At 29.3% G+C, this 20857-nt stretch overlaps 1 protein-coding gene across 5 annotated transcripts; it reads right to left on the bottom strand.

Annotated features, from left to right (window-relative positions):
- Window positions 1-2894: 2894 nt before the first annotated feature.
- Window positions 2895-20753, bottom strand: LOC119666500 (cilia- and flagella-associated protein 410). 5 transcript variants are annotated; one of them, XM_038075779.1, is made up of 12 exons: window positions 20352-20753; window positions 20213-20298; window positions 19508-19683; window positions 15046-15111; window positions 8412-8585; window positions 7988-8336; window positions 5695-5766; window positions 5343-5420; window positions 4393-4485; window positions 4049-4281; window positions 3402-3498; window positions 2895-3333 (listed from the first exon to the last, which is right to left on the bottom strand). In XM_038075779.1, exons 3-12 carry the CDS (start codon window positions 19585-19587, stop codon window positions 3220-3222), a joined length of 1356 nt encoding a protein of 451 aa, XP_037931707.1. In that variant the 5' UTR covers window positions 19588-19683; window positions 20213-20298; window positions 20352-20753; the 3' UTR covers window positions 2895-3219. The 5 variants fall into 5 exon arrangements, with proteins under 5 accessions (XP_037931707.1, XP_037931709.1, XP_037931708.1 ...); XM_038075781.1 differs by lacking the exon at window positions 5695-5766; XM_038075780.1 differs by lacking the exon at window positions 20213-20298.
- Between the last annotated feature and the right edge of the window lie 104 nt (window positions 20754-20857).

Below are 20857 nucleotides of genomic sequence, written 5' to 3'. Positions count from 1 at the left end.
GCGCTTATTCTGCATGCGCTTCTTCTCCATTCTCGTACTTCAAGTACGGTTAGAACTCTCCTCACTTGATCACTCAACCAGACACACAATCTGCCTTTACGCCTTCTTCATTCAACTACTGTTTTAATTACCATTTTCGCTGAAACATCTCCATCCATTCTTACTACATAACCAAGCGAACAAAGCCGTTGGATGTTAATTGGCTAAGTAATATCAAAATCGTGACAAAGCAATTACAGCTTGTGGATCATTCAGATGCGGTCGTCTTCAAAAAATCGAAGAAGACCAAAAATATTGCGGAGAACTTTACTCTTCCAGTACTGTGAAGAGTATCATCATCATTCTCCAGTACTGCTTCATCATTCTGTGATAGCACCCATGCCTCTGTTTAGAGGATAATAAATATTATATGTATGAGTACTAGTGACTTTCTTCTGGATAATAAACAAATGAAAGTTTAAAATGGACAAATGGAACAAATAAAATTTGTAAAGCTTATAATATTTATTTCCTCTTCCTTGTATAATTTGTATGTCTAATGGATGGAAAAAACTTTATCTAATGTTGATGGCAAGTGGCTCAAAGCGTAGATACGGAACAACTAAAGTAAATCTCACAAATAAATAGGACGATGCGAAAACACGAAAATATATTTTCAATATTATTAACAATTTTTGTAGAAGCAATCCTGAAATTGATTCGCTGTTTTCATTGTAAAACATTGTAATTGTATTTTCATATTAAACAAAATATACCGTTGTAAATTAAATCCAAATTTTTCTGCTAACTTTAAATGTGGTTTTATCAGTTTGGTTAATGAAGAAAATAATCAAAATAGTGAATTTAAAAACGCATGAAGTTTGAAAAAAAAAACTGAAAAGTACTCTGTCAGCCGGAAAGGTCATGAATGTTGTTTTTTGACATAGTATAGGAGTGTTGCTGATTGACCACATTAGAATGTTTATATCTTGATAGACTTAACGTTTAATGACCAATGTCCGAATTTGCATTTACAATTTTTATTTTACCAAGAGAATCCACTTAATCATACTACAATGGCTAAAGTGGCTAAGTACGTTTTCAATTAATTGGCCATTCCTCTTATTTACTAGATGTGCTCCTAGTAACTATCTTCCTCACTAATATAGATGATATCCACGTAATAAGATCAACATCCATAAACACGAAATTAAAAAAGTACATTGTGGTGTCACATCATCGAATAATATGAAGACCGCAATATTTTAAACTACAAGTTTTACTAGTCATTTAATTGCGGCTGATATCATCAACGCAGTCAAGAAGTTGAAAATAATTAAGTTTTATTTATAGAAACTCACAATTTATTCAATGAAGTTCAAATTATTTATATAATAATATATTAGGTAGGCAGGTTGGAGTGGTAGCTTTGTTTCCAAAAGAGCCTATTCGAGCTCATATATCAACTCATTGTGGTATCACAGGAATAGCAGTGGTACGTGCATAAATTGAAATTAGTATACAACCAATGCCGAAAAAGCTAACCAACCAACCAACCTGACAGTTCTATAAATTTGACTAGGTCCCTAAGACAGCTCGGTCAGATCGGTGAGAAAAGGGGCCTCGAAGATTTTTGATCTTCTTCTAGCTAAAGAAGGTCACCGACACATGAGATGGAGCACGATATCCTACTCATCTTCAGAGCCACAGCCTCGACAAAAGCCATTATAAGGTAGACCCACTCTCATAGAATGCCTTCCTATTTCGCAGTGGTTCGTCAGGACATATACCGTGATGCTAAGCACATTCCGCCTTAGTTGAAGTAGTTGATTAGTGCGAAGATATCTGACAATGGGGTTTATCAGCCAGTATTACTTGGCAATGCACAGGTATTTTTGTTTAATTGCCAGTTTAACTGTAGCAAGTGGAAGGCCAATATCTGAGAAGTGAAGGTCAGGGAGAAGGCCCCTTGCCATGGCAAGCTCATCCCTGCAATTGCCCGATAATTATCCCTATGAGCAGGTACCCAAATGAGTTTAACCTTAACAAGCCTAACTAGGTCATTGAGAGAAGCACTGCAGTTTTAAGTTATAATTGATATTGCTGAAGTGCCTATAAGTGATCTAATGGCAGCTTCGCTATCAGAGAGAACTGAAACAGGTACATCGGAGATTTGTGGGAAAACATTTCTTTTATTAAAAATTTTGTTTTTATTTTAGTATTTTTAAATAGTTATTTTTTACAATACTATTAGAAATATATATAATTTTATTGTTAAATTATAAATAACTCAATATATATGAGTTGTTCACAAAAAAATTTCCGTGTCTTTTTTTAGTATAACTTTAAACAGTTTTTTAGTAAATAATGGACGATTTAGTTTAAGTATAATAAATTCAAAATAAATTAGTAAAAAAATTAAAATAAAAATAGTTCCTAAATTTAGATTTTAACTGCCTCTTCTGGTATGAAAGTAGTTATATATATTTACAATTTCATTTGTATGCATATAGCATACATAAATTTAATATTGTTATGCTTAATATACAATTCAGGTAAAACTGATATATAAAATATGATTTGTGCTTTTGCAAAGTAGTTAAACTGATAATTAAGTACATATTTCTTTATCAGGAAATTAAACTAATGCTATAATGAATTTAATTCAACAACAATAAACAAATTCAACTGATTTTTACTTTAAGTAAAAAAATATGCTAATATTAACTAAAACAGATTATTTCCTTTTTCATTTAATATAATTTCTTTCTTATAAAAGTATCTTAAAAATATTATTGCAACAAATATTTTTAACACACCACACAATGTTATTGGTATAAAAATGCATAACTTCTTTAATTACTAACTATATTTGAATTAAATATTAATTATCAAATGTTAATATTTCATATTTATTGTTTCATGCTATAATAAATGGTTTTTATATTGCATTGTTTTGGATTGGCAATTGGCAAGTATTTTACATACGATTTTGTTATTTAACATTATTTTATAACAAAATAATCTGATACACATTAATTGTCCTGATTTTAGGAATAACTTTGAATTATAAAACTATTCGTATGTAAAATATAATTTGAGAATTTCAAATTAAAGAAATTATTTTTCTTTTAGTTGTTCGTGTGAGATTAAAATAATTAGTTTCGGTTAATTTTGTTAATGAAGATGTCATCTCTGCGGTTTGTTCGAATTACAACGTGGCAACTGATTTCATATCGATCATTGAGTTGTCAGCTCATCAATGCGACAACGGACAGCATGTTCCACAACTTCCAAACTTGGATAGTCAAGTTCTCTTACCAAGCATAACGTAGCCGAGAGGAGATTGGAATTCTATATGTATAAATAGGTTATTGGTTGTCATAGTTAATAAATGTTGTCATAGTAATTACACTACTTACTCTGTGAATTGGGCGCCTAAAATTGTAGTTTGCTAAGTGACTTAGAACGGCGGGTGAAACATTGCTGCCCGTTTCGCTGAACCTGCCATCGGATCGCCTATAAATAGATATAAAATATGTCTTATGTCTTATTCTAAATTGATTACATCAGATATTGCAATAAATAATAAAAATCAAATATGTTACCAAACGACAGCTTTTATTTAACTAATCATTTTTAAATTTATTTAAAACTAAATGCATTTAGCGGATATTTACTGACATTTATGACATTTTCAAGCATATACACTTAGTGTTAAAGTTTCACAAAACTTAGAAAAATGAGAATGAGAAAAAACAAATTCATTCAAACAGATTCGCAGCCCTCTAGTGAGTGTTAAGTAAAATATTATTTGCCAAAGGTTTGTATGTTAACTATTTATTAGTACACTAGATGGTGAAACAGCTGCAAACTTTTTCACCATTGAAATTCCACCACTTCAAACTTTAGAATGGTGTAATTCAATACAAAAATGTCTTGATTTGTTTTTTCAATGAGAGCAATTGAAACTATTTACATTTGAATATATATTTTTTTTAAGTATCATGAAATGTTTTAATTTTTAGTATTCGTTCAAGTGTGCTCTTAAACAAGAAATTGTCTTTACCTTTGTCTATTTCTCTCAACATCATCCCAATCTCCATTTTCTCTAGCATTACCGTTCCTGTAAGGATAACGATCGAATGGCTCCCTTTCTGGTCCAGCACTGCGTCTATTGTTTAATGCAGCTGTACTACCGAACTGATTGTGGGGAGAGTGCTGATCATCCCATTCAGTTAAATCGTTTTGACTGTGGCGGTATTGTGCAGGATGTGCCGGCCGATCAGAGTGATAGTATTCCTTTAAAACACAAAAAACATATAATAAAAATATATAAATACATTTAAACAATAAATAGATAAATTTACATCAACATAAAAATTGCATATCTTAACAAAAAATCATACTTACTTTCATTGAATGTGTTGACATACTAGGTGGAATCGGAGCACTACGCTCTCTGTACACATTGAGAGGTGGACTCTGATCGGAGCCAGGTGACTGCTGTGTTAGTAAGTATCCATTATATATATTAAATTTATTAGTACTCAAGTTAGTTACGTTAAAGTTAACATTTTAAAATAAAAATAAGTGCAATATCAGTGTCAGTGTCGGTATAATGTATAAATAAAATTAAAAAAAGTATTTATTATTTATGTGAATAAGTAGCTAAAGAGTATATGTAAATAAATTAGTTGTAGTGCCCAATATGGTATAAGGAAATCAAAATCCTTAAAACAATTGTCAAATGATGCTTGGTCTCATTTCCCTAAAATAATAATCTCAAAAACTACATTTTTTTATATGCGTAACTTTTATTATTATTATTATAATACTATCTTGTTTTGCATATAATTTTTTTTCAATGTCAATTATTGCGTTCAATTTCAACCTAAAAACCAAGAAACCTCTTCGTACTTGCCTAAATATTGCGTGACTTCTGTCGAATGTCAAGCACCAAACGGTTTTAAGGTAGATACTAAAGAACTTTCAATGGAGCAATGGGACTTGGTACAAAATAACAAGCATTGTCTTATTTTTTGTCATTATTCTTCCTGTGGTGCTCTGCTTGGTTATGCAGGGAGAATTTAACAACTGTGTCTATGATTTTAATATAAGCACAACGTATAAACAATTTATTAAACTAATTTATGGGCTCTTTTATGCAAATCGGTGTCGTGTTGTTTCTCACTGGATGAGGTCATGGATTCAGAATAAAAAACAGAAATACATAATGCTTCAAGAACTTAAATATAAATAAATCTACATCGCCTGTAAAGCACATTTCAGTTTATGCTTCAATAAAAAACAAAACTTGACACTTGCAAATTAAACAACATTTGAAATATTACTCATCTTACATCGAATTGATGATAGGACATACGATTCTCTTTCGCTAGCGGATTGTAATTTGTAGGCGAAGGTGGATGCATTTGTTCCTGTTAAAGGTAAAAAAAGAAAATGGACATATCTTTTAAAGTTCAAATTTGAAGAGCAAGCATAAATATATGAGTTGGTAAATTCCATGAAAGTTGCAATGGGTATTTCAACATGAAAAAACAATAGAAAAAAATTATAATGTAACTAAACTATTTTAATAATAAGTAAATAATAGTAAAAGCTTAAAAATTATAAGAAAACTACTACTATATATAACATCTAAGATGTGTGACTGAAGTGATAATGATTATTTTATTCATATGAAGGCAATACCTGTGCAGGTGATTCTGGTTTAGACGCCTCGTTAAGACTTTCCTCAGTGCTAGCCGAGCTCGCTTGAGATTGCTGCGACGATGTTAATTTATTCGAATATGAATTTATGTATTGAGTGAGATTAGACCGGTAACCAATAAAATGAAGGTATTAATAAGGTTAACATTGTTAGAGAAACAAAATGATACATATATGAAAAACAAAAAATGAAAAAAAATGTATAAAAAAAATTAAAAAAAAACGCCATAAATCTATGTTTTTAATAAAATATTTTAATTGGTATTAATAAGTTATTTATAACATTTGTTAGAATTGCTAGCTATCACTTAATAATTATAATGACTTTAAATACTTTACCTTATAATATTATCATTAAAAATATATGTAATATAAATCATTTTTACTTATAATTATAATTTATACTATAAAATTATATTATAATTTTACTTATAACGTTACATATAAAACAATCTCAAGGAAATTACATTTAGGATACTTAAATTCATTTTTACCATTAATAAACGTAACACTTAAATCTTTATAGGATATGGATACTTAGCCCCTTTAATATCATAGGCACAGATAAAAGTTTGTAGTCAAGCATATAGATTGTATTGATAGATTGTATATATCCGACCTATATTCATAACTAAATTGCTTAAGAGAACAACAGAGTCTTATTCAAGAAGGGAATTATCAATGCATCTGTACACTTTAAGAAGAAATGTGGTTATAAATCAAACACTTCTCTACACCCTCCTTTCACTACATAAAAGGGAATAAGAGTTCTAGACGTTAAGTAAGAGTTCTAGTAATTTAGTTAGTTAGTTAGTAATACATCCTTTTTAAATCAAGCAAATAATAACAGTAAAAAAAGCAGTAACTAAAAAATAGTAGAAATACAGTTTATACATAAAATCTATACACTACACCCCATTTGATTTATTTATAATTTATATACATTTAAACAGAAGAAATATAAATGCAATATATGTTTTATTTTAAAGATTTATTTGTAAAGAATTTTATTAGATAAGAAAGAAGCAGTAACTGAAGACTTAAATTGTTGCTCTTAACGCTTAAATGCTTCACAATGAGACATGCTTCATAGAGCACCTACTCTTCAGTGCTTCAGTACTTCGAAAGTCACGTTTTAGTGTAAAAACACGATATTTTTTGTTATTATACTTTAAACGTGTTTGTTTTTAATAATAAACTAATATATCTTTCATCTAGCTGAGGGCCTTTGTTGCAGTTATTGCGTATTTTAACTTAACTATGTAATTTATTGTTTTGTAAGTCTTACAATCAATGAATATTTCTAAAAATTTTATTATTAAAATGCAGAATTGTTGTCTTCATTCTATATTTACAAACAACTCCTAATAAATAATATTAAGTTTTATAAAAACCTATAGACAACTTAATTTACAAAAATTCAAAATTTAAGTTAAATTTAAAAAAATTAAAGTTAATTAATAAATTAAAATTTTTAGGTTTTTTACAATCAATGTACCTATAGTCTTTTATAAAACTAGATTCAAATAGTTACATAAAATACTATAGAACAAATAAAACTTCTAATAATATTATCTTCATTTCCTTTCTAAATAAACAGACCATTTTTGAATAGCAATTATAGTAGTTCTTGAATTGGAATGTGTAATCAAAATTTTTTAGTTTAAATTTGTTATAAAATTGCTTTGCAACAATATAATGCAGCATTTCTTCAATAATTGAATTTCTTAAACAGATAGCACATGATATATATAATTGCTTACTATATACCAAGTTAATCACATCTAACTTTGAGTATAAACAAGAGAAGCCAATCTCTGTCTCATTGTGATTTTCTAGATAAGAGTAGCAATTTGCTGTCTTCATAAAATAGCGACATTTTGTGGGTAAGGAACAATGACCTCATATAAATATATTGCAAACGGGCAAAGCAAGTGACTAACTGATAAGGGCACAGTCTTTACAACATATAAGGTATTTATATTTATACAGAAAAAGCAATTTATATATATTTTTTTCATTTTAATTCACCCACAAAAGCCGACTTATTCTTTCATTATATTAATATTTATTATTGATCATTTATCCATCATTTATTATTGCAACTAAGTATATAATGTTAGTATAATATATAGTCCATATATATATGGTAATAGGCGACATAATTTTTGAATATACATACTAAACCATTATTACCATTAAAAACAAAATTCTAAACTAATATCATATACTAAATTACTAAAATATATTCATAACTTATAAATTATAAACTTACATCCTTCACTGGACTTGTGCTGCTCCTTTGTAAACCATGCTGTGATTGATACTGTTGCTGTGGAGATTGTGGAGACTGTGGATGATAGTTTTGTTGCTGGTACTGTTGCTGCCGTTGAGTATTTTGCGGGTATTGTTGCGGGTGATGTTGTTCATATTGCTCACGTTGTGTAGAATGTGGTTGATTTTCATAAGCATCGTCGTATGTCTCGTCCCCTTGATTGGAACCAGGCTCACTGCCTGCGCTACCGCCACCAACACTCAAAGCATTATTCACCTCCTCTTCTGTTACTTCAACGTTATCTAGTTTTTTTAGATTTGGCAATGCACGCAAAATAATGGCGCGATATCTAAGAAAAACAGTAAAATATATTTACAAAAAAAAATCTCAATATTTAAAAAAACTTTAGGAGTATGAAACTTACGAAGGTCCTGCTTTTTCGCAACAAGGATTTTCTTCTAACCAGAGATATTTTAGATTAGGAAGATTTTGTAGATAACCTATTTCATTCAAATCCTTTATATTATTCTTACGTAAATAGAGTTCCTGTAACTTAACGCAGTCTTCGAAAGGCTGTAGTGAACTTATCTTATTAACACTAAAATGAAAGAGAAAACATGCGTGTACGATTAATAATTTTAAAATTCAGTAATTTTAAAGAATTTTTGGGCTCTTTAAATTTAAATCATTCATGAACTCATACAATAAAACAACTTTCAAATATTTATATATTTATAAAAAGAAAAAACCATCAGCATTTTTATAGATATTTATCATCGCAAGAGCTGACAAAAAATCAAATGCTGATATCATCTTCAAACCAATCGAAACAAAAGTATGACAAATACCTAACGGTCATTAACTTTCTTTAGGTATTTTATTTAAATTAAGAGAAAAAAATATTTCATATATTAATACTAAAATGTCAACAATCCGATAAAGTTTATTTCATACCTTTACACTGCACTATTAAATGAATGTTATAGATAAAAGGTTTAAAATTAAAGATACACATATTATTAAATATAACTATATGCATGTACAAAGTCTAATATCAAAACATACATATGATATAACATATAGGTACATATTAAGATATAGTAGAAGTATATAATACAATATAAGTACAAATGTATTTACTCTGTCAAGTATTAAAACATTTTCACTATCGTTATCTTAAAGATAATTACGAGAATGTTAATAATCAATTAACTTTTTAAAGAAATACATTGAAATTTAATAATGATTTTTAAATCCCACTAATTAAAAAGTAAGAAGCCGGTAGTTATCTTACAAACACAAATAAATTTCTAAAAAAAAATAATTGTTTAAACTAAAATGTGATACGTCACTTTTTACTCATGAACATAATAATTGCTAAAATAAATTTGTTTAAATGGAAATAAATGCAAGTGTTTGCATTGTTATTCTAAATTATTAAAAAAAACTTATATAGATATTTAGAAAGAAAACAACAAACATATTAATTGCTTCTTCCACAGCTGATTTAAAACTATTCCCAACAAAGGAAGTTTAATGCCTCCACAAACAGTCGGCTCTATACTTTGGTATTACTAATCTACGAGCAATAAATATCGACCATCTTTTTATTGAAGAATTATAATTCTCAACAAGGGTTGAACGAGACGGATCACAATAACAACAGTAATAATAATAATAATAACAACAACAACAATAACAAGTAGTGTAGTTAATCAAACTTGTATAATAACTGCGACCTTGAGCAAATATAAATAGATAGTAACATAACAAATATAACAAACATAAATAGAAAGTAAAGACTGTTGGGAAACAATCTCATGATGGATCGATTCCGCTTTAAAGCAAGTGAGACTTCTAGTCGCCATGACAACCCAGCAACCCAGCTCTGGGTCAATGAATACTATTAAACTGGTAGCTTATCTCCTGTACTTATATTAAATAGCCTTCAATGGGATACGTTTTGGACTTCATTGATTTCGGTTAGAGTCATTTACTAGGAAGATCAAGATATATATTGACTGCAGTGCTTTAATCTGCTGTTAGCAAGTATTCTGTTAATTTCAGTTTCCATGTTTTCATCCTAGATAGAAAATATAATAATATTTAGCAGTTTGACTAAAAAAAAATTGAATATCTCAAATATCCAAAACTAATAACAAATCTATTTGCACTAAATAATGCAACAACTAATGCGGCTTTAAACTTTAAATTCCGAAAATAGTATCTAGTATGATCACATCAGCCAGGAGAGTTTTTAGGAAAATATCAAAAATTAGTTGCAATCCACTTTCTTAAATTAATTTATGTAGACTAAGTTCCCCTTTATAAGATCACTAACGTGAGTAAAAAGTACAAATAGACCTCCAAACTCAATGGCTGCCGACTAAAGTAGGCATAATTACATGCAGAAGATACTCGTCTCGTGAATAATACTCGTGAATAACGCAAAATAACTAGCATTTTAACATTTTAGTTCCTTCCTAAAAATTAAAGATAGAATATTTAGAACATTTTACAATTTAGTTTCTTCCTAAAAATTAAAGATGGAATATTTAGAATTAAAGAATAATTCCACTATTCTTAGATTACAAAGTACTTCGAAGTTTTGATGATAAAACAATATCTTATATTTCATCTAAAAATACCAACCAAATGAATTATATTATTATGCGATTGAGACTCTCTGCAAACTTTATCTTGCGATTCTGCATAAATAGGCCCACTTATCGACTAACTTAAATTCCAAGTGTATTCCTAATAATATACATACAAATAAAGATTTTGCTTTAAGATCATGTTGTTTGTTGTGCGAGACATTTCCTAAGATCGCGGTACCCATCAACTACAATATTAATATATTAATCCTCTGAATGCTTCTTTATTATACAATAATCTGTCTTCATTAAAATTGACCTTTTTAATAAAACAAATTTAAACGGAACAATGATACGAAAAGAATCTTAAACTTTTAACATTCACTCGTTGCATTGAAGATTTATAGTTATTTATAGCCTCTAACTGAAAATATTTGTACCCTATAAGATTCTTTTAATTATAAATATAGCAAGAGACGAACACACCTAAAAATAAAATTTCATTCCAATTCATCCTAAAATAAATTTGTTGATATTTTTTAATGGGTTTACATGATGAAATTATATATACTTAGGAACAAGTGAATGAAATGAACAATCTCTTCGGTTTCTATAAAGTAATAACAGTATTTATAAAGAATAAATAGATAAGGTTAGAAGGACTACTGCTCAACTACACAATCGTACATATTTGTTTGGCTTCACTCTCTAAGTGAACGGCAGACGACGATTCTTCAATCGTAGCTAAAAGTATCTCATTAAGAGATGGTTTGAATTAATAATAGAGATAATGAACATTGCACTTACGGGATGTCAAAATCGAAAACAATATAAATCTAAATTCGGCATGAAGAAATTCGAAACCTGTATATTAATATATTCATATAAATATATATAATAATTTAACAAATGAATAATCCACCAGTTTTTACGGTTTTTTCACATATTTTTTTTGAAAGTTATTTACTGAATTTACTTCCTATTTTTATTGTTATTAAATTCTGGTTTATTTAATAAAATTTTTCGTTATCAACTTTGAAAACACAATTAACCCAATTCTCGATTTGTGCAAATAAATCATAACATTAATGCTTATCAATTGATTGTAAAACCTATGGCATTACAAGGCAGTAATCAAAATATAATTACTCACAGCGATTGCAATCAATATTTCCTCAAAAGCAGGAGACCGTTGAATAATTTTACTACAATAAATGAATTACACACATAAGACAAAGGCATAAAAAGAACAAAATAGATTCCAAAACTACAAAAACAACATTATAAGTATAAAAAATATAAACAAATTGCATCAAATCAGAATTTTATGGTTCTTCTACCACTTCAGTCTTAACAGCCCACACTTCAAGGCCGATTGCCAATCGTTTTCTACTTCACCGACATCAGCGCACAAATACTCAAGAACCAAAGACATACATTCACGCACTTGAAAATTGAAATAATGAAATCTATGACGCGTTCAATGCAATATAAATCATAGAAAAATAGAAGGTTATGCCAAAACATTGAGAATAGGGTTCGTCAAAAGTTCCAGACGAATAAAGGGTAGAAGAATATACTTCATAATTACATACAATGTATGATATGAAATATTAGTTTTTAATATTGAAAATGTTTACATAGAGGTCTCGTACAGAAAATTGTTATTTTTATTCTTTGTTTTAAATGCAGTCAGCGAGCATTTTTTAGCATTAAAAATGTTTGTAAAAACTTTGCCTACACAAGTATTATATGCTTTATTCTTTTTTTAAATATTAAGTGCTGTTAGCTGGCACTATTTCCGCTAAAACATTGATCAGATTGGTTACGTGTCACGATGCCGTTGACACGCAACTAGTATGAATTAAATTTACAAGAACTTAATAGGAGTTATCTTTTTAGAAGATTTTCAACATAAATTATTTTTTTTGTAATATTACATTGCAATTTACCTAGTAAATACGATATTGATAATTTTATATACTTGTAACAAATTATTCCATTCCATTAAATCTCCAAATAAAAGCTTAGTTCCGAAGTGGTATTTTTTACTATTGTATTCAATTCGCCTTCAGGATCATAGATGGCGTAAAACTATATGGGTGGAAGCAAAGCATGTTCTTATTATGGCCATTTCTTCTCTGCCTATAGAAATACTCAGATCGTTATATATTGAACAAATTGCTCTAAACTCAGTAGAGTTATAGAGTTCTCTCTCGACCGACAAAACTTACGCCGTCTAAGATACTAAATCTAACTGTGAAGTATTAGCGCTAACGTAAAATAATAAAATAGGACTGAAAGTGTTCGATAGAAAAAATTTTCGTAAGCGCTTTTCCTTTCTAAGGTGTAGAAAAAAGATGCAAAGGAAAACCAAACCATGTATCTGGTAGAGTGATTAATACTTTCAAGAGTGAAAGTATTACCCTTAATTAATGTAGGAAAGTATAAAAGGCATGTGTGAAACAGAGACTGCTAGAGGAACATGTCCCGAACTTGTTTATTAGTATTTAGTCCTTTAACTCTCATTTCTTAATTTAAGAACCAAATCTTTGAGTTTTGAATCTTAGTGAATTTTTAAGTATCTTATGTTTATCTTCTCTCTCTTGCGGGAGACGATATAACAGACAAATGTACGTATAACGTATTAGGAATACAGTTGAATAAATGCCCATTTATAGCAGATGTTATCGTCTTTTCACAATATAGCTTTAGCGATTATTTTAAATAATGTCTTGGATTGTTTTTATAAATATAAGATATTATTTATTTTAATTAAAGTTGATATTGCAATCATATAAACTTATTTATTGAAGACACTCTTACACCAGTTAACTTCTCTTCCTTTTCTTAATATCTATAAGTTGTTTTTAAATGTGTAAGACTTTTTTAATTATTTTGATTTTAATTGATTAAATATCAATTTTAATATAATATACCTATCTATATATTGTAGAGATACTGTTACCAAATCTTTTTCATGGGATGCCTTAGCTAAAAGTCTTTATAGCATGACATTACAACAGAAATTATAGGGTATGTTTTCTTTTTATATTTGTGCTTATATGTTGAAGTTAGTGAACTAAAGGCTTAACAAATAGTAGCTAATATTACATATTTACAAAACTAATCTCAAAGTAACATAATCTGCTTCTATCGTAATGTCTTTTGTTAAAGAATATACTAACATGAATAAATTTTCATAGTTTTGAACTTATTTTCAAATTTAATATTGTTCGCCTATACGAAAATTGCTTCCCTGTAGGGCACTAATTATCTTTTCTCGCTCTTAATCTCTCAATAATAATATCTTTAATTATTTTTAGAATATAAGATATATTTTATTTTTATGATAAGAATAGATATGATATTATAGGCACGAGTTAGTTTTTATCTCAAAACAGCTTTACTGATTATTTTAAACAATGTATTAAACTCATAAGTATTTTTTGCTTGGTTTTTCACTAAAATAACATAACTCTTACTTTCATAAAATATGTCGGTCATATCAGTATTACTATTAATCAAAGTAGTAAACAATTAGAAAAAATTATTAATTATACATAAAAATATGTACATTAAATAATAAATGACTTCATTAGTTGTTCTAAATAATTTCTATAAATTATTCAATTAATAACCAAACTTAAAGCTGCAGCTACTCAAGCAGATAATTGAATTTAATCAAAATATCTAAATGAACACACACAATTAACACCATTTTTAGATATAAGAGATACAAAAATCCGCTTACAGCTTAGAGCTTGCAAAAAGTATATTCAAGATACTCGCAATTCGTTTAGCTTGCGCTGATTCCCACATACATAACACACAACACACATGCGCAGTTCCAATTGTTTATTTATTATGTTCTTCTAAGGCGGTATATACATGACATTGCTAGCAGTTTTCAAGGCAAGCAAGGTCATAGCTTATAGATAGTTAGATAGTTAGATATCATCTCCTTATTCGGCATATTCTCACCCACAAGTTCTCTGGTCAAGTTCTGTAAAGCAACCCAAACGAAAATATTTGCTTTGCACAAGTGAATATGAGATCATATCCACTTGCGTACGCTCTTTAAAAAGTTTGCTGACAGCTGTTTTCAGTATTTAACACGAAATATGTCAGTATCTAGATATCGCAGTGAGAATGTGTGTAGATACTTTTCGTTTATACTCGTTCTGACGTTTTTTGAGAGATTCATTCAAAACAAAGTAAATAATTGATAAAGCAAACAAAAAATGTGAATTTGATTTCACACAATTTTAATTTGTAGTAATGCGGAAATGACAACAACAATAAATCAACCACAAAGAATCGAAAGACGACACCTCTTTATACAACTTTATATGACAATTTTTAATTTGTTTTCATTACATGAATGGCTTCAGTTTATGGTATTTTATTACTAATATATGATAATAATTTCTTTTGCATATTTGGTTATAATTTTCTTACCTTAAAGCTAAAACCTCAACACCACGCATTTTTTTGATTATGGATACATCGCTTAAATCGCTTCCCCTAGAAAAGAAAACCAAAAATATTTATTTATACAAGTATAAAGCAGATCTTTAAAATTATTAACAAATTTTGTATAAAATATAATTTGCATATAGTGTTTCATTTCATACTATTATTATAAAGAAAAAGAAAAAAAATTTAATAAAAATTCAATTTTACGTTTAGTTTAAAATAGACTTTAACTGTGTATAGGTTGAAAGACATATTATTACTTTGTCTTAAGCGGAGAGAACGATAACAAAGGTCTTGCTTGAGATTAATAACGAGAACACCCGTTTATAAATTTATTCACAAAACAAAAAAGCTCATAATTATAGACTAATAATTAACTTAAAAACTGAAATTGTTGTTTATAATTAAATTCTGATTCAATTTTTATCTATTATAATTAAAATTAATTTCATTCATGAGCTTAAACTACTTCTACTCATGATTACACATTAACACACCAATCAGTGGTTCGAAATAATAATAAAACAAAAATAATTACAAATTAATATATTAAAAATTTACCATCAATGCAACTTGAGAATAGTTGCCAATATTAGTTTGTTATATATGTACATATGTTGGACAACTACTATAAATTCATGATGTGTTCAACTGTAACGTACATATAATCATAACTGTGTTTAACTGCTGCAACGAATTATCATCATCTGTAGTATTTAAAGCCCAGGCCGGAACAAAACCGCTTCAGATTTTTGTCTCCAGCGATCACGGTTTTTCACTGTTATCATTAAGCTTGGTCTGCCTACTCTATGGACATCTTTATGAACACTGTCTATACCACTAATCTACTCGAACATAAAAAATCTCGCATCTTTAAATAACTCGAATAATATTTAAAACTCTTCATTTAAGCAAAAACACATAAAAAACGAGTATATTCATAAAAATATATTACTGTTGGTTGGTTGGTTGGTTAGAGTGGCGGCCTTGTTTACCAAGAAAGCCCACTTAAGCACAAATAATGACCCGTTGTGGTACCACAAGGAAAAAAGATGTTCGTATATAGACACGGTGATCAGTATACGACCAACGCCCAACAGAGAGGCAACGACTCCCCCATTAGGTGAAGGGCAACCAACCCGACAGTTCTATGAATCTAGCTAGGTCCCTCACATTATAGGATGACAGCTCAATCAGATCGGTCAGAAAAGGGGCCCCCAAGATTTTTGATCTTCTTCTGCCTAAGGATGGGCACTGACCCATGAGATGGAACACAGTTTCCTCCTCGTCCTCAGAGCCACAACCGCGACAAAGGTCATTATAAGGAAGACCTAGTCTCATAGCATGCCTCCCTATTAAGCAATGACCCGTCAGCACCGATACCGTAGTACTGAGCAGATTTCTCTTTAGTTGGAGCAGCTGACTCGTACGCTTTTTATCCAAGTTAGACCAAATCGACCTAGAAATGTGACAACTGGGCTCACTTGCCCATTGTTGCTGAGCAATGGTTAGATATTTTTGTTTAATTGTCAGTTTAGCTGTTGCAAGTGGAAGGCCAATTTCTAATAAATGAATATCAGGGAGAAGAGCCCCAGTCTTGGCAAGCTCATCCGCCCTACAATTACCCGCAATATCCCTATGACCAGGAACCCAGATAAGTTGAACGTTAGCGCACATAGCTAGGTCGTTGAGGGAAGCACGGCAATTTTGAGTAATAATTATTATATATTACTGTACATTGTAAACATATTGGGACTCTGTTAACTCTTTTATTACGTTACAACCATTGTAAGATCCATATAGAGAGAGTAGTAAATTTATTCTTAATAGAGAGATTAATTTTATCAAAACAAATCATATAATTTAACACAGTATCTATATAAATTAAAAATTCTTATCTAAATCTACTATCTCACAGTGATATTATACCGTAGAAAGTAAAATTATTTAATTCCTATTCAAAATATGTAGATACTACTAGGTACTGATTTTTTTAAGACAATTATAATACTTTATATATGATAAGTTCACATTTAAGATATTATATACATAATAAATATATATTAATATAAAAGTATTAGGTACCACCATTGGCTTTTCTACATATTACTATAAAGTCATTTGTGTGAGACAATCTGCTTCGTACCAGTTCCTAATAAATAAATTTCATGTACCATATGTAAGCAAGCTTAAAATTATTATTTAAAGCTATTTAAAGATAGACTTATATATCATTTTGCTGTCAGATACATAACACTGGCTCCAAAATAATTGTGATGCAATTTTAAGAGTGTGAACAAAAAGAAAAATAAAACTATAATAGGCTCCAACGGGTACATGTTGACAATGACGGCGAATGCATCGTACAGAGTAACAAGCCTTGCCGCCGCTCGTTTCGCTTGGAAAGGTTGACAAACCAGTTCGGTGGAAGGTACTCCCATTTCAGATATGTCACGCTTGGAAAAGCGTGAGGTTAAGTTGAAAAAGTGCACCAATTTGAACAGAATTCAAGACAGGCATGTAGATAAAATGCGGAAAACTAAACCGGCTCAAACTAAATATGTATTTAAATGGTAAAAGCAACCAAAGAAAAATATACAAATGGTTGTTTATGTAGGTAGAAGAGAAAGTACAAAATATAAAAGATTTTAAAATAATAATAAATTAGTACAGGTAAGATAAACAATCTTTAAAGACATTTTAATGGTGTAGAGTTAAAGTAGCAACGGGTTAATTTAGTAGAAAACGGTTCAAAGCACAGAAACAAAAAAATTCAACCTATTTTGAGAATAATGACGTAAATTATTAAGAGTGTGCCGCAAATATTTAAATCAATTTTTAGTAAATTGCTATATCCATTCAAATGGGTGTCAGGTCTAATTTTTAGCATAATAACAAGTACATATAAGAATAGTCTAGTAGTGGAGAAGTCTATATAAATTACGGCCTTTTCTTGTTTTCTTCTATAATTGAATGTTACAAAGCTTGAAGAAAACAACAAATTACAATAATAACAAAAAAAGCTACTTTTTTATATGTCATATATATATTAGTCACTAAAATCCTAAGCTTAAATAGAGTTACTAAAGCTTAAAAAATAATGCTTCGTAACTGAAGTTTGTCCAAATACATCTAAACAACTAATACGGAACTAATATCATTTCGTTACACTTTTTTTAGTCCTAAAGTAGGGCAGGATAAACACAAAGTACTCATATGTTCATCATTGTGCTCGTATCAAAAAAAAAAATTAAATAACTAAAATAAATTAAATTCTTGTAACTTATATTTCATAGTTTTCTTAATGAATTCGGGAAGATTGTGTAGAGAGAAAGAGAGAGAGAGAAAACGTGAGCACCATTCTTGCTTAAAACATCTAAACCCAACTATCTCAATCTAGTTCTTACAAATACAATAACAATAACAGATAAAGTGATCTCTGTTGTCCACATCATCGAGACATGATTGACATGCTGGATATTTGATGATACACATAGTGGCCATGTGCGATCATCTATGTTGCAGCGTGTGATCCCTTCGAGCTCTACTTTGAGATCCTTTCTCTTCAATTACATGAAAAATTTTTCCAATTTATCGGATTATTTTACAAAGATTCTGTTATTTTGCACGTTAACACTACCTTCTTTTGTACAAGTTGAGCCTATTCGTTAACCAAATTATCCATCCATCATCATTATTACCTATGACACCACAGTGACCAGGCATCAATATTGGACGTACTTTATTACATTTTGCAACGATACTTTTTTTTATGTTTTCTATATCCAGAAAATATAGTTTAAAAGGTAAGATGCTTGCAAATAGTTATAAAACTACAAAAATAGATGAAAAACGAAGTTAGATGAACTCCAAACCGAAATTTTTGTACACATTTATAGAACACAAATTTTAATGTGTTTGAAGTATTCAGACTATGGAGTAGATGATCAACATCAAAAGAGAATAATAAATCCGTTCTTATGACCTGTTAGCCTCAAAGAATATAAAGTGCATGTAAATCTTGAACAAGGATCGGTTAACATCTCTTTCGGCAATACATTAGTTATACTCGTAATTGATAAACTAACAATATATATTATTTAAAAATCATTTGTTTTCACAAATTCTTTAGCATAGTTACTCTGGATGGATTAAATTTATTAGAGAATTTTATCAAAAGAAACAAAAAAATATGTATAAAATACATGAAAAAAATCAATGAGAATCTCCTAAATCTGTATGAATGTGTGTGCTACATACATCCTGAGAAGCATTATTAAAAGAACATGTAAATATTTGAATAGAATAGTTTATAAAAAAATGAAAAAATTTAATAACAATTTCATTATATTATTCATTTGTGTATGTTTGTTAATATAAAAAATTCTGAATAAAGAAAGATCTATTCAGTTAGTTTAATACTATAAGGCAATTACGAACTTACCAACAGTTAAGTTTCTTAATTGAGGCCAAATCAGACTGCTTTGACCTAGCAATGACCATTTCTTCTGTTAGGCGGGTCATTATGCTTATATGTATATATTCTCCTCCAATCACAAAATAATCCCAACAAAACACATACAGTTAATCGTATTAACAGCCAACCAACAGGTGCCAGTACTGAAAACATCCAAGGTTTGAGTTAAGGCATTTCATATAGAAATAAATTCATTTAAAAATAAAAGCAAATCTACGTGAAAAAATCACTTTTTTTTAACAAATAAACACAATTTAACAATTAAATAAAACAATAAAAATTGAAGCGCAATAACTTGTCAAGCCTGTATTTGGATAAAGCGAATACGGGAACTAGTTTTCAAGTTGGCGGAGTTATACACGCACTTGGCTGTGTAATAGATTAGTTTATTGCACGTATTTGTTTGTTTTGGATAAAACCGTACTAGGTGCCATTGTTGGTACAGCGGAATTGCAAATAATCTTATGTATACAAAAGTTAATTATTGCTTTCCATTTCTCATTAATTTCTCGTTTTGTAATGCATAATATAATGCACACTGTGTGTTGGCGGAGTTGGTGGAGCTCAAACAAATGGCCAGTACTCTACGCGCTACAACACCGATACGTAGAGATAGACGCACACACAAAGTACACATATTAATCAATTTTTGTTTTAGATCGCTTTACGTACCCGTATATATCTGAGATACTTGTTTTTGCTTTTCAAAGACCGGGTATGACTAATAGTTAAGACCAGGTTCACGCGGAATTTTACTACTGCAAACACAACTATTTAGAATATGCATATGGAAAAAAAAATTTATACTAACAGATCGATTTTTCCACTATTTTCCTTCTTCTTTTTTGTGCTCCACACCTTTTTACTGTTAATTTGTTCGAAACAAATTTTGCTTGATTTTTTGATACAGAAATACAAATGAAATTTTACGAGAACAATTTGAATTGTATAATTAAATAGAAATCAAAGCTTGTTCTTTTATTTTTGTATATCATATTCACTGTCACAACATATGTAAGCATATAGATGTGATCAAGTAAATGCAAATATATATTTAATTCGACATATGTTTTGTTGACGAAATGAAACGAACTCGTATTTACGGAAGCATTATATTTTTCATAAAATTAACTAACTATATTAACCGCTCACACGCATACAAAAACCCAACCAACCGAATACAACAGCTAAAACTGAACTGACTGAAAATTACAAGAATCAAAAAAACAAAATAAAACTCAGAGAAATAATAGCAATATGTCAATTTTAGTTTTCTATCATTCACAACTGACTTTCAGATTACAGTTAGCTATTCAC

This window comes from Teleopsis dalmanni, chromosome 1, assembly GCF_002237135.1.
Source record: "Teleopsis dalmanni isolate 2A chromosome 1, ASM223713v2, whole genome shotgun sequence".
Taxonomy (NCBI): Eukaryota; Metazoa; Arthropoda; class Insecta; order Diptera; family Diopsidae; genus Teleopsis; species Teleopsis dalmanni.
The sequence above is the reverse complement of the archived record's forward strand: the minus strand, read 5'-3'. Positions and strand labels throughout refer to the sequence as shown.

Bases quoted from the DNA above. Each gene is read 5' to 3' on its own strand.
- LOC119666500 (XM_038075779.1), bottom strand. From the start codon at position 19,587: ATGACCCGCCTAACAGAAGAAATGGTCATTGCTAGGTCAAAGCAGTCT. The intron at 8,586-15,045 runs GTAAGAAAATTA...CTTTCATTTTAG, and splicing joins GTTGAGGTTTTAGCTTTAAG to TGTTAATAAGATAAGTTCAC. The intron at 5,767-7,987 runs GTAAGTTTATAA...ACATCGTCGCAG, and splicing joins GCACAAGTCCAGTGAAGGAT to CAATCTCAAGCGAGCTCGGC.